At 45.4% G+C, this 14577-nt stretch overlaps 1 protein-coding gene across 5 annotated transcripts in view; it reads right to left on the bottom strand.

Annotated features, from left to right (window-relative positions):
* Positions 1-14577, bottom strand: part of AK9 (adenylate kinase 9) — an 824487-nt gene that overhangs the window by 662775 nt on the left and 147135 nt on the right. For 4 of the 5 annotated variants that reach the window (XM_069234515.1, XM_069234516.1, XM_069234517.1 and 1 more), the window contains exons 11-12: positions 1110-1249; positions 845-1025 (exon numbers count right to left, since the gene is read on the bottom strand). In XM_069234515.1, the coding sequence (XP_069090616.1) occupies positions 845-1025; positions 1110-1249 (321 nt within the window). Of the gene's footprint in view, positions 1-835; positions 1026-1109; positions 1250-14577 lie in introns of those variants that run through there. The other variant, XM_069234519.1, reaches the window with a different exon arrangement.

The raw sequence follows: 14577 nt of genomic DNA, 5'->3' as shown, positions 1-14577 counted from the left end.
TCTTCGGCTCTTAACTTTCTAACTAGCTCTGGAGCAACTTCCAAAAAGGAAAATGTTGCTTCTGGTGTAAGTGTGATGATTGTGGTTTTCAGATAAGAAAGTATACAAACTAAAACGTGATTCAGATCAGAAGAGTCACACCATTGAAAATGAGAAAGTGGAACAGTAAAGCAAATTTATTTCTACGTGAGGTGAGTGAACAAACAAGGAGGGGATGATTGAGTGGGTCCTCAACAAAAAGTAATTTATAGATGTGTTTTAATGAAAGCAGGTCTGCCAATGTCATTATTAAACAGGCATATCACTAGAAGGCATCAAATACCATGTTTTCTTACCCCCTGGAGTACCTATTTTTAATGTGCAGAAGCAGGTGGTTTTGGAGCCTAGCATTAAAGAAAGAAGTGTCCACAGAGGGCCCTGTGCTAAGTTTTTGTCCAAGGCCTAGCAAAAAACATTTGACGAGTCTGGGAAAACCATGCAATTATCAGCGTACATTAGAAACAGTGAGTGACTGCCTTGCACGCAGAAGTGGGTTTGCACAAGGAAACCCCTCATGAAATCATCCAAGCTTGTGTATCAAACATTACAACAAAAGTACTGGTGTAGTCATTAAGGAAGTACAAATTATAGTGCTGTAAAGAATTCATATTATACATAGAATACTCTAAAGAATACCTCAGAAGTCCAAATAATACTGTAAAATCCTACTTGTCTTCAAAAAAGTTAAAAATGCATTTCTTCAGTTTTTACACCCTTTAAATCAGGTGCATATTGATTCATAACAAGCATACGGATATAACAAAGCGCGAAGAACATTTGCAGCAATAAGTAGGTGCTACGTTACCTTCCCATTGTATTTGGCGGCAATAAGATTGCAGAGAGTGGTTTTCCCAGAAAAAGGAGGACCAAATACCACTACCTTACATGGAGGGAACGGCATAGGTGGAAGCAGGAAAGGACGTGGATTTGAGATAAAAATCTTTAAAGCATCTTCTGATGAAAGTACATACATCTTATCTAAGAAACTTAAAATAAAACAAAAAAGATGATTAATGAAAAATAATATTTAACTCACATGTCCAGAATAACAATAAATAAATAAAGCTTACCTGACTGAAAACTCAGTCACTCCCATTTTTATGTTTCCTTCTTTCAAAGCAACGGGGCATGCACGGGCCCACCTGCTTCTCCGCCATCTGTATCGAGGTGCAATTAGTTGAATAGACGCAATAGTTCTGAAAAGCTCCTCCTGTACGAGGAATGAATAGAACCAAGTAGTACTTTAATGTTGGCTTAGATGTGCTTCACTATACTTGATAAGTGTTTCTAACTTGAACAGAAACTCATGAAGATTACTTCTCACTTTTCTTTGGCAATGACTTAAGGACTAGGTATATTAATTCTACTGTCAACTGATAAATAATCTTCTATTTCTACCTAGTAATTTCAATTTTATGTGGGGGAGGTTAATTGTTTATTTAAGATACATACTATTTTACTAAGCTAAAACATAACTACATAATATTAAAAATTCTCACACTTTAAATATTATTTAATTATTTAATTATTGAGGACATCATGGTAATATCAGCATGGGAGGACATAGGAGTTTCCTGCCAAACTGGCAATTTTTCATGTGGTATGCAAAATTTCCAAGGGCAGTACTGGGGATAAATCCGCAAGGTTGAACATGTTGGAATCTGTCACAAGAATCACATATGTAAATCAACAGGGTAACAATGATTTCAGCATCTTGTTCCCCATTATATGGGCGTCTATATGGAATTAATTGCAACCAACAGTACTTCTACATTCTGGAATTACCAATACCCGCAGTATCATTAACACACTTGTGGTGTAGAGCTATGTAGGAATCTTTCAAGAAGACAAAAAACGAAAACACACGAGTTGAGGTGTAATCCTTACCATAAAAACCTGAAAAAAAACTTTTCAATAATCAAGACAAGTAGATGTTATATTGAACATTGAACAGGAGCTGATTCTGGTGATGGGTTAAGCAACTAGCACAAATTGTGATTCACATATGCAGCAGGATGCACATGCCTAGAGGACTTTGAAGCATCTTAAGAGGCACCTATTTTGAGGGAAGCTTTTTCTGGACTATATTGTCAGTGTAGGATATTCTCAGCCAGCTTATGAAAAGGGAAAAGAGGATGAGAGCGTGCTTGTGAAATAGTGTTGTGGTGCTGGGTGACGCAGGCTGGCCTTACACAATATTAAGATACATACCACTCAACCAGTTCTCTTTTAAGGATATCTACATTAATATTCATAATCACTGGTGTGGATCCTTATTATCGATGGTAGAATACAATGGGACTTAATATCAAAGTCATAATATTGTGGCTACAATTATGTTGATGTTTTGAATATCAATGATAAGTATATTACTTTTCTTTTGTAACTATAATAAAAGCATTTTAAATACCTATTTCATTATGACTATAGTTTTTCTAATCTTGTATGTGTAAATTAATGTTTAACCCCTTAGCTGCTGGGCCTTTCCCCCCCCAGTGCTGAGCCCTTTTTTGGCTATTTGGGGTAGTTCGCGCTTAGGGCTTCATAACTTTTTGTCCACATAAGCTAACCACGCCAAATTTGCGTCCTTTTTTTCCAACATCCTAGGGATTCTAATGGTACCCAGAGTTGGTGGTTTCCCCTGGAGGAGACCAAGAAAATAGCCAAAATACAATGAAAATTTAGTTTTTTCCAAAAAAATGGGAAAAAAGGGCTGCCGAAGAAGGCTTGTGGTTTTTTCCCTGAAAATGCCATCAACAAAGGGTTTCTGGTGCTGAAATCACTATCTTCCCACCTTTCAGGAACGGGCAGACTTGAATCAGAAAACCACATTTTTCAACACAAATTTGGTATTTTACTGGGACATACCCCATTTCTACTATATTTGGTGCTTTCAGCCTCCTTCCAGTTAGTGACAGGAATGGGTGTGAAACCAATGCTGGATCCCGGAATGCTAAACATTTCTGAAAACTAGACAAAATTCTGAATTCAGCAAGGGGTCATTTGTGTAGATCCTACAAGGTTTTCCTACAGAAAATAACAGCTGAAATAAAAAAATATTGAAATTGAGCTGAAAACAACAGCCATTTTTCTTTATGTTTTACTCTGTAACTTTTTCCTGCGATGTCAGATTTCTGAAAGCAATATACCGTTTTGTCTGCTGGACTCTTCTGGTTGCGGGGATATAAAGGGCTTGTAGGTTCATCAAGAACCCTAGGTACCCAGAGCCAATAAATGAGCTGCACCCTGCAGTTGGTTTTCATTCTATACTGGGTATACAGCAATTCATTTGCTGAAATATGAAGAGTGAAAAAGAGGTATCAAGAAAACCTTTGCATTTCCAAAATGGGATCAAGATAAGGTTTTGAGGAGCAGTGGTTATTTGCACATCGCTGAATTCCGAGGTGCCCATACTAGCATGTGAATTGCAGGGCATTTCTCAAATAGACGTCCTTTTTACACACTCTCTTATATTTGGAAGGAAAAAATGTAGAGAAAGATAAGGGGCAATAACACTTGTTTTGCTATTCTGTGTTCCCCCAAGTCTCCCGATAAAAATGATACCTCACTTGTGTGGGTAGGCCTAGTGCCCGCGACAGGAAGTGCCCCAAAACACAACATGGACACATCCTATTTTTTTTATAGAAAACACAGCTGTTTTTTCCAAAGTGCCTACCTGTAGATTTTGGCCTCTAGCTCAGCCGGCACATAGGGAAACCTACCAAACCTGTGCATTTCTGAAAACTAGAGACCTAGGGAAATCCAAGGAGGGGTGGCTCGCGGGGCTCGGACCAGGTTCTGTTACCCAGAATCCTTTGCAAACCTCAAAAAGTGGCTAAAAAAACAAGTTTTCCTCACATTTCGGTGACAGAAAGTTCTGGAATCTGAGAGGAGCCACAAATTGTCTTCCACCCGGCGTTCCCCCAAGTCTCCCGATAAAAATGATACCTCACTTGTGTGGGTAGGCCTAGCGCCCGAGACAGGAAACGCCCCAAAGCGCAACGTGGACACATCCAAATTTTTGGAAGAAAACAGAGGTGTTTTTTGAGAAGTGCCTACCTGTAGATTTTGGCCTCTAGCTCAGCCGGCACCTAGGGAACCTACCAAACCTGTGCATTTCTGAAAACTAGAGATCTAGGGCAATCCAAGGAGGGGTGACTCGCGGGGCTCGGACCAGGTTCTGTTACCCAGAATCCTTTGCAAACCTCAAAAAGTGGCTAAAAAAACAAGTTTTCCTTACATTTCGGTGACAGAAAGTTCTGGAATCTGAGAGGAGCCACAAATTTTCTTCCACCCGGCGTTCCCCCAAGTCTCCCGATAAAAATGATACCTCACTTGTCTGGGTAGGCCTAGCGCCCGCGACAGGAAACGCCCCAAAGCGCAACGTGGACACATCCAAATTTTTGGAAGAAAACAGAGGTGTTTTTTGAGAAGTGCCTACCTGTAGATTTTGGCTTCTAGCTCAGCCGGCACAAAGGGAAACCTATCAAACCTGTGCATTTCTGAAAACTAGAGACCTAGGGGAATCCAAGGAGGGGTGACTTGCGGGGCTCGGACCAGGTTCTGTTACCCAGAATCCTTTGCAAACCTCAAAAAGTGGCTAAAAAAACAAGTTTTCCTCACATTTCGGTGACAGAAAGTTCTGGAATCTGAGAGGAGCCACAAATTTCCTTCCACCCGGCGTTCCCCCAAGTCTCCCGATAAAAATGATACCTCACTTGTGTGGGTAGGCCTAGCGCCCGCGACAGGAAACGTCCCAAAGCGCAACGTGGACACATCCACATTTTTGGAAGAAAACAGAGGTGTTTTTTGAGAAGTGCCTACCTGTAGATTTTGGCCTCTAGCTCAGCCGGCACCTAGGGAAACCTACCAAACCTGTGCATTTCTGAAAACTAGAGACCTAGGGGAATCCAAGGAGGGGTGACTTGCGGGGCTCGGACCAGGTTCTGTTACCCAGAATCCTTTGCAAACCTCAAAAAGTGGCTAAAAAAACAAGTTTTCCTCACATTTCGGTGACAGAAAGTTCTGGAATCTGAGAGGAGCCACAAATTTCCTTCCACCCGGCGTTCTCCTAAGTCTCCCGATAAAAATGATACCTCACTTGTGTGGGTAGGCCTAGCGCCCGCGACAGGAAATGCCCCAAAACAGAACGTGGACACATCACATTTTTTCATAGAAAACAGTGCCTACCTGTGGATTTTGGCCTCTAGCTCAGCCGGCACCTGGGGAAACCTAGCAAACCAGCACATTTTTGAAAACTAGAAACCCAGGGGAATCCAAGATGAGGTGACTTGTGGGGCTCGGACCAGGTTCTGTTACCCAGAATCCTTTGCAAACCTCAAAATGTGGCTAAAATACCACGTTTTCCTCACATTTCGGTGACAGAAAGTTCTGGAATCTGAGAGGAGCCACAAATTTCCTTCCACCCAGCGTTCCCCCAAGTCTCCCGATAAATATGATACCTCACTTGTGTGGTTAGGCCTGGTGCCTGCGACAGGAATAGATCACACAACGGTCAATGTTGGTCCTTACGTGAGGCAGCTGTTGACCCTGGGGTGATCCATTCCTGACACAGGCACTAGGTGTAGGCACTCAAGTGGGGTAGTGTTTTTATCAGGACAGGTGAGGAGTCACTGGGTGGTAGGAATGTTGTGGATCCCAGCATATTCCTGTAGTTTGTGTGACAGAAATGCGAGAAAAATAGAGTTTTTTTTCAACATTTCAGCTTTGCAGGGTATTCTGGGTAAGAAAACTTTGGGGAATCCACACAAGTCACACCTCTGTGGACTCCCCCGAATGTCTAGTTTCCAGAAATGTTTGGGTTTAGTGTGTTTCTCTATATGGCCGCCGAATCCAGGACCAAAAACACAGATGCCTGCCTTACAAAACCAGTTTGTTTTGCCATAGACAATTTTGATGTCTCCACAATATGATTTGGGTGGTGGAATTTGGGGCTGAACTAAATTGGTGAGCTCCCAAGAGAGCACTCTCTCTCTGCTTGCCGCCGCATTCACCTGCTCTCTGGGTTGGCCTAACCCACTATTACCCAGTTGCACGAACAGCTTGCGAAGGGACAGCAGGACTGTCCTCATCACCTCCCTCATAATGTACTGGAAGAGGAGTTTTCGAATGGGACTCCTCTGACTGAAAAATCACTCCCAGAGTCTGCGCCATTGTCCTATCCCTCAGATGCTGTCTCAGTATCTGATGTCTCAGTCTCTGATCCTATGTCAGAGCGGTCCTCTATAACCATAGTGCAGGCAGCAGTCATCCATCAAGATGCCATCTCTGCTATTGGCTAAACTGTTGCTCTAAAACACTAGCCTACGTAGACAGTCACAAAATCGATGGTGTGTGTGAGATACGTGCAACAGTAGAGGCCACCTTACCTGCGCTTCTTCCCTCAATCAGCACGTACTTTCGAGACACTCAAAAAACACCTTGTCACATACCATTCGTCACAGTCTTTAGCACCTCCTGCGCCCAGTCCAACAATCATTATTGGTGCTCCCACTCCCTCCTCCTCGGATTCCCTCATTACCACCCAGCAAAAGTGCCCTTCATCTCTCCATAGACTTTACTAATGTACTCAGCTATTTACATAAAATACAGATGTGCTCTTTGCAGTAGGCATATAAACCTTCTGCGCTTCTTTATGGCACTAAAACTGCCACTAGACAAGTCGGACCCTTTTCCCCCCAGGGAAACCACACACATATTGACAAAAGTGATGTATATATAACAGCCAACCACCTGAAACTCAACTCAAGCAAAACCGAAATAATCCTCTTTGGCCCTCACCAAAAAAACCTGGGACCCCCCATGGTGGCCCACCACGCTAGGCCCTGCACCCACCCTCGCCAACTACGCACGCAACCTCAGCATCATCCTAGACTCCACCCTCTCTATGACCCAACAAATCAACGCTCTTACCTCCTCATGCTTCAACAAACTCCGTATACTGAAAAACATTCAAATGGATCCCCACAGAGACCAGAAAAACTGTCACTCACGCACTCATCAGCAGCAGGCTTGATTACAGAAACGCCCTCTACGCCGGCACCACTCTAAAACTCAAGTGCAAACTACACGCATCCAGAACTCAGCAGCACGACTCATCCTCGACCTCCGCCGACACGAACACATCTCTCCACACCTCAAATCCCTCCACTGACTCCCCATTGACAAAAGGATCACCTTCAAGATCCTCATCCTCGCACACAAATCACTCCACAACACAGGCCCTGCCTACCTCAACGAGAGTCACCTTCCACACCCCCACACGAAACGTCCGCTCAGCTGACCTCTCTCTCGCCTCTGTCCCCCGCATCAAACACACCACCACCGGGGGCAGATCCTTCTCCTACATTGCACCCAAAACATGGAACGCACTCACAACCCACATTCGCAAGACCCAAAACCTACTTCTTTTCAGGAAGGGCCTCAAAACCTGGCTTTTTGAACAGTGAACCTCCTAGCCCCTTTCCCTCCCCCCGTCCCCCCCCCCCCAGCGCCTTGAGACCCTCACAGGTGAGTAGCGCTGTATAAGTCTCTTTGATACAGATCTACCTATATATATATATATATATATATATATATATATATATATATATATATCTACATAGATATATCTATAGATATATCCATGTACCTAGATATATCTATCTACATAGATATATATATATATATATAGATATATTTTTTTTTAGTTGTTGTATGGTTTCCTTGGGGGCCAAAATGGCCCCCAGGGAAACCCTACAACATCTAAAAAAAAAAAAAAAAGTCCCCACAGGGGGTCACCCACGGCTGTGCTGCGATCGGGGGCCAGGAAACACTTTCAGGAAGGCCTCGTAAGAAAGGGGAGACTCTCCCCTTTCTTACGAGGCCTTCCTGAACGTCTAAAAGGCCGTTTTCCCCATGAAAGCAGGAAGCGGCTGCAAGGCTGCTTCCTGCTTTCATGGGGAAAACACCTTTGCAACGTCAGCGCGCCTCGCGGTGCGCTGACGTCACAAAGTGGCGGGTGGGGTTCGGGGGGAGACACGGTAGCTTCCGTGTCTCCCGGGGGGAGTAAAAAAATAAAATAAAAATCCTCGGGTGCGACGCACCCAAGGATTTATTAATGCCCTTCCTGGTGTCGGCCACTGGTGGTGACCCACACCAGGGAGGGTGTGTGGGCGTCGGCCAGTGGCCGACGCCCGCACTTAAGAGGTTAATTTATGTGATTTGTTTTTCTTAATTCTTTCCTTTATTAGGGGTCTTATTAACTTTTTTTGTTTCATTGTTTTTGGAAAATAAAAACAATATTTGTAATTGTTATGTTTTTATGTTTGTTGGAAAATTCCCCAAATTACACTATTATACCACATTGTGTAATTATACTTCGTATGGGGCAAAAATGTAACAAGGGCAGGCAGGAACAACACAAACGACCATAACATGAGTAGATTGTGTTAGCGGGCTTGTGTTATTTTGCTTTTTTTTCAGCACCAAATATATCCTCTCATATAAAATGGATATAAGAATGCAGTTTGGGCTAAAATAAAGAGAAAATGTAAGTTTGGAATTTTACATAATTATGTGCAATTTTGCATCATTTGCCTGAAATAGTTTGTAATTTTGCAAAAGAGTATTATGTAAATTTCACATACCCCACTTTTTATCTAAAAGGTTACTAGTTGTGTGTGTGTGTGTGTGTGTGTGTGTGTGTGTGTGTGTGTGTGTGTGTGTGTCCTCCATTTTAAAGAAGCTTTATTTGAGCCATCTTACCCTGGTACTTGCTTGCCATCAGGGACCGGATTCTTCTCATGGTGTGTCAACTAATTTCAGGGACCTAGGCTTAGCAGTGACCGGTGTATTGTCTAAAACTGTAACACAGAAGCCTGATGGCTATACATGGTTTAATCAGATGTGTAGGGAGGCATCCACAAACTTGCATGTAGCTCTAAGGTCTGTTCTAAGGGATGTGCTAAAGGTATGCCATTGCAGGCAGGTATATAAAAATGCGATCAGGGCCAGGTGGAGAGAGTTGCAGGACGAATCTTGGGGAGATATTGTGAAGGCTTGCAAGTTGAATGACACTAGAGCTTTTTGGCAGGCCATAGGAGACATCAAGACTGTTGCAGTAAAATCATATTCTGTTAGTACCACCATAGGACCGGAAGCATGGGTTTAGCATTTCAAAAGGGTTTATAGTCCTATAATATCAGTGCAGTCTCTGAGGAGGAGATGGTCATCTCTTTGTTAATAGAATTTTCTGTGAAGTTAGGGAGGCTACCTCCAAGAGTCCATCTGGAAAGGCCCCAGGCACTGTTGGGGTGCCAGTGGATTTATATAAATCATAAAATGCCATTGGTGCTTTTATTAAAGAGTTGTCGAAATAGGGGGAAATCCTTCCTGAAAAAAACTGATTTTAAGACAAATGGGAGAACTCTGATGAGTGGCTGGGAATGCGAAAGTATGAATCCTGTAAATTCAGAGCGGTCATGTGCTGTGGGAGAGGGTGACTACATAAAATGATTCTTTCCGGAAATACTTGTTTAATTTCCAGAGGTCTAGGATGGATGGTCTCTCCTCTGTTTTCGTGTTTATGAGGCAAAATCGAGAATAGATGCCTATTCCTTGCTGAGAATGAAGGCCTTTCTATATGGAACCTTAGGTTAGTGTAGCTAGCACTCCCCTCTGAAGGGGATGGAGATGAGGTTGGAGCCCTCGCCTTGGTGGAGTAGCAGGCAGTATCTGGGTGAACTGTAACATCTGTCTAAATGTGATGAGATCCAGGACTTTTGTCGGATGCTATTTTCCCGCCATAGATTACAACATTTTTGGAATTGTTTCTCCCACAGGACAGTGTAATCAGCACCAGAAAGTTGTAACTGTAGGTAAGCTAGCCTAAGGGCTATTGAGAGGGTTAATAAGTCAGATACTTCTGGTATCCTCCTTGATATGGATAAGTGTCTTTTGTGGGTCCCTTCAAAGATTGTTTCTTTTGAAACTGTAATGTGCCAAAAGTTCCTGCAGTGTCAGAGTCAGCCTTGACTGCTTGCAAGGAGTTGTCAGCGTGCTTGCGAAACAGAGCGTCGGCATGGTACGATAAAAATATTTGATACAGTTGTACCTCAAATTATAAATGTTGTGGCCTTGAACCAACCTTGGCATCCAAGGACCACTGATCCTGCCAGTTGTGGGAATTCTAATGAAACTATATCTATGGCGCAATCTAAGTTGTTAGAGGAGGACATTTTGCCCACCTGCAGCAGCATTTCTTTGTCCTTTATCTTCCGGCAAACATTTTATCTATGTGGCCACCTCTGACCTCATCTGGTGGCTATATCTGCCCATTATTGCCAGTGAATTTGCAGCCTGTACAGTAGCATTGGACATAGATGAGAACGTGTCCTTGCTGGTTAGGTGGGATTATAAGTGACAGGGTTTTCCATGATTGTAATTCCTCCTGGATATATCAACAATTGGAATAGGTTTTACAGCATTTCTATTTAAAATCAGAAAGAAAAAAACAAACTAATTTCTTGTTTGCTACAGGAAGCTGGAAGTGTTTGGCTGCTCGCTCCCAAGGGTATGGAAACCACCAATGTTCATCTGGTGGAGGAATCCACCAGTTGTGCATGTAACATGCCCTGTAGGTCTAGTACTAGAACTACATGGACCTGACCCATGTGCTGCATTTGGAGATGGATTGGTGTAATTGCTCCAGATATTGCTGACTGTTGTAGACATGCTCATATTAGTACCTTAATTCCTGATACTAAATTATTCTGGATTATGGCCCTCATTATGAGTCCGGCAGTCCATGGACAGCCAGACTTATGATGGCAGGCGGATCGCAGCAGCAGTGGGGGTTCACCTCCCATATTATGACCGTGGCAGAGCCGCCACTGTCGAAACGCCACCACCACCAGGCTGCCGCCACCAGGCAGACTGGCGGTCTCGGCGTTTCAAATCCACCAGGGCAGCGCTGCAAGCAGTGCTGCCCTGGGGATTATGAGTCCCATTCCGCCAGCCTTTCCATGGCGGTTAACACCGATATGGGAAGGCTGGCAGAATGGGGAACTCAGGGGGCCCCTGCACTTGGCATGGGCAGTTCAGGGTCCCCCATGCTCAAATTCCGGACAGTGAAATGCGCGACGGATTCTGCTGAACCTGCCGCACTGCCACATTGGCTGGAATGGAGCCGACATCAATGTAAAGGCCCGATTTCCTGCTGGGCGGGGGCGGAAACATCCGCCTGCCGGCCCAGCGGGAAAGTCAAAATACGGCCGGCGGGGACTTGATCGCACTGGCGGTCAAATGGCGGCAATTAGTTTGGCGGGTAGCGGTGCCGCCCACTGAACTCATAATGACCCCCTTTGTGTGTTTTGTTCTTGTTGATGATTACGTGCTTTCATCTTAATTTGTATTGTCGTCAAGCTTGACATCGACGAGGCTGACGTAAATGACTAGGTTAACGTAGACAATTTTTGTCATCAACAAGGCCTTTGCTGTAGACAAGGCCAACGTAGAGGATGCAGTCCTAGACAAGGCCATCGTAAACTATGCAGACTGAGACGAGGCCATTGTAGATGTGGTTACATAGACTAGATCATTGTAGACAAGGCTGTAGACAACTGTCATAGACGAGGCTGTCACAGACGAACATCGTAGATGAGGCGGGCAACCATCGTAGATGAGGCCGCTGTAGGCGACCATCGTAGATGAGGCTGCTGTAGGCGACCATCGTAGATGAGGCCACTGTAGGCGACCATCGTAGATGAGGCTGCTGTAGCCACTGTAGGCGACCATCGTAGATGAGGCCACTGTAGGCGACCATCGTAGATGAGGCCAGTGTAGGCGACCATCGTAGATGAGGCCACTGTAGGTGACCATCATAGATGAGGCCGTCGTAGACGATCATCATAGATGAAACCGTCGTAGACGATCATCATAGATGAGACCGTCATAGACGACTGTCCGAGACAAGCATCACAGATGAGGCTGTTGTACACGGCCATCGTAGAGGAGGCTGTTGAAGATGACCATCATAGATGAGGCCGTCGTATATGACCCTCCTAGACAAGGCCGTCATAGATGACCGCCCTAGACGACCATCGTAGATGAGGTTGTTGTATATGATCATCTTAGATGAGGCTGTCATGGACAACCATCATAGATAAAACTGCCAACATAGATGAGGCTGTCGTATACGACCAACATAGATGAGGCTGTCGTATACGACCAACATAGATGAGGCAGTCATAGAACCCATCATAGATGAGGCTGTCGTAGATGACCATGGTAGTTGAGGATGTCATGGACAAGGCCGTCATTGATGACCACAGTAGACAACCATCATAGACAACCACTGTAGATGACCGTTGTGAATAACCGTTGTAGATGACAGTCGTCGATGACTGTGAGAAAGTAGCCTCTTTCTAGCCTTGTTACCCCCACTTTTGGCCTGTTTGTGAGTGTATGTCAGGGTGTTTTCACTGTCTCACTGGGATCCTGCTAGTCAGGGCCCGGTGCTCATAGTAAAAACCCTATGTTTTCAGTATGTTTGTTATGTGTCACTGGGACCCTGCTAGTCAGGACCCCAGTGCTCATAAGTTTGTGACCTATATGTATGTGTTCCCTGTGTGATGCCTAACTGTCTCATTGAGGCTCTGCTAACCAGAACCTCAGTGGTTATGCTCTCTCTGTACAAATTGTCACTAACAGGCTAGTGACCAATTTCACCAATTCATATTGGCATACTGGAACATCCTTATAATTCCCTAGTATATGGTACTGAGGTACCCAGGGTATTGGGGTTCCAGGAGATCCCTATGGGCTGCAGCATTTCTTGTGCCACCCATAGGGAGCTCTGACAATTCTTACACAGGCCTGCCACTGCAGCCTGAGTGAAATAACGTCCACGTTATTTCACAGCCATTTACCACCGCACTTAAGTAACTTATAAGTCACCTATATGTCTAACCTTTACCTGGTAAAGGTTGGGTCCTAAGTTACTTAGTGTGTGGGCACCCTGGCACTAGCCAAGGTACCCCCACATTGTTCAGGGCAAATTCCCCGGACTTTGTGAGTGCGGGGACACCATTACACGTGTGCACTATACATATGTCACAACATATGTATAGCGTCACAATGGTAACTCTGAACATGGCCATGTAACATGTCTAAGATCATGGAATTGTCACCCCAATGCCATTCTGGCATTGGAGAGACAATTCCATGATCCCAGAGTCTCTAGCTCAGACCCGGGTACTGCCAAACTGCCTTTTCAGGGGTTTCACTGCAGCTGCTGCTGTTGCCAACCCCTCAGACAGGCCTGGCGTGGCCCAGGAAGGCAGAACAAAGGACTCCCTCAGAGAGAGGGTGTTACACCCTCTCCCTTTGGAAAAAGATGTTAAGGCAGGGGAGGAGTAGCCTCCCCCAGCCTCTGGAAATGCTTTCATGGGCACAGATGGTGCCCATTTCTGCATAAGCCAGTCTACACCGGTTCAGGGATCCCCCAGACCTGCTCTGGCGCACAACTGGACAAAGGAAAGGGGAGTGACCACTCCCCTGACCTGCACCTCCCCTGGGAGGTGCCCAGAGCTCCTCCAGTGTGCTCCAGACCTCTGCCATCTTGGAAACAGAGGTGCTGCTGGCACACTGGACTGCTCTGAGTGGCCAGGGCCAGCAGGTGACGTCAGAGACTCCTGATAGGCTCCTCCAGGTGTTGCTAGCCTATCCTCTCTCCTAAGTAGCCAAACCTCCTTTTCTGGCTATTTAGGGTCTTTGCTTTGGGGAATTCTTTAGATAACGAATGCAAGAGCTCATCAGAGTTCCTCTGCATCTCTCTCTTCACCTTCTGCCAAGGAATCGACTGCTGACCGCGCTGGAAGCCTTCAAAACTGCAACAAAGTAGCAAAGACGACTACTGCGACCTTGTAACGCTGATCCTGCCGCCTTCTCAACTGTTTTCCTGGTGGTGCATGCTGTGGGGGTAGTCTGCCTCCTCTCTGCACTAGAAGCTCCGAAGAAATCTCCCGTGGGTCGACTGAATCTTCCCCACTGCAACCGCAGGCACCAAAGAACTGCATCACCGGTCCTCTGGGTCTCCTCTCAGCACGACGAGCGAGGTCCCTTGAACTCAGCAACTCTGTCCAAGTGACTCCCACAGTCCAGTGACTCTTCAGTCCAAGTTTGGTGGAGGTAAGTCCTTGCCTCCCCACGCTAGACTGCATTGCTGGGAACCGCGTGTTTTGCAGCTACTCCGGCTCCTGTGCACTATTCCAGGATTTCCTTTGTGCACAGCCAAGCCTGGGTGCCCGGCACTCTAACCTGCAGTGCACGACCTCCTGAGTTGTCCTCCGGCGTCGTGGGACCCTCTTTTGTGACTTCGGGTGAGCTCCGGTTCACTCCACTTTGTAGTGCCTGTTCCAGGACTTCTGCGGGTGCTGCTTGCTTCTGAGTGGGCTCCTTGTCTTGCTGGTCGCCCCCTCTGTCTCCTCACGCAATTGGCGACATCCTGGTCCCTCGTGGGCCACAGCAGCATCCAAA

The sequence above is a fragment of the Pleurodeles waltl genome, chromosome 5, assembly GCF_031143425.1.
Source record: "Pleurodeles waltl isolate 20211129_DDA chromosome 5, aPleWal1.hap1.20221129, whole genome shotgun sequence".
Lineage (NCBI taxonomy): Eukaryota > Metazoa > Chordata > Amphibia > Caudata > Salamandridae > Pleurodeles > Pleurodeles waltl.
This window is presented reverse-complemented; position numbering and strand designations above follow the sequence as displayed.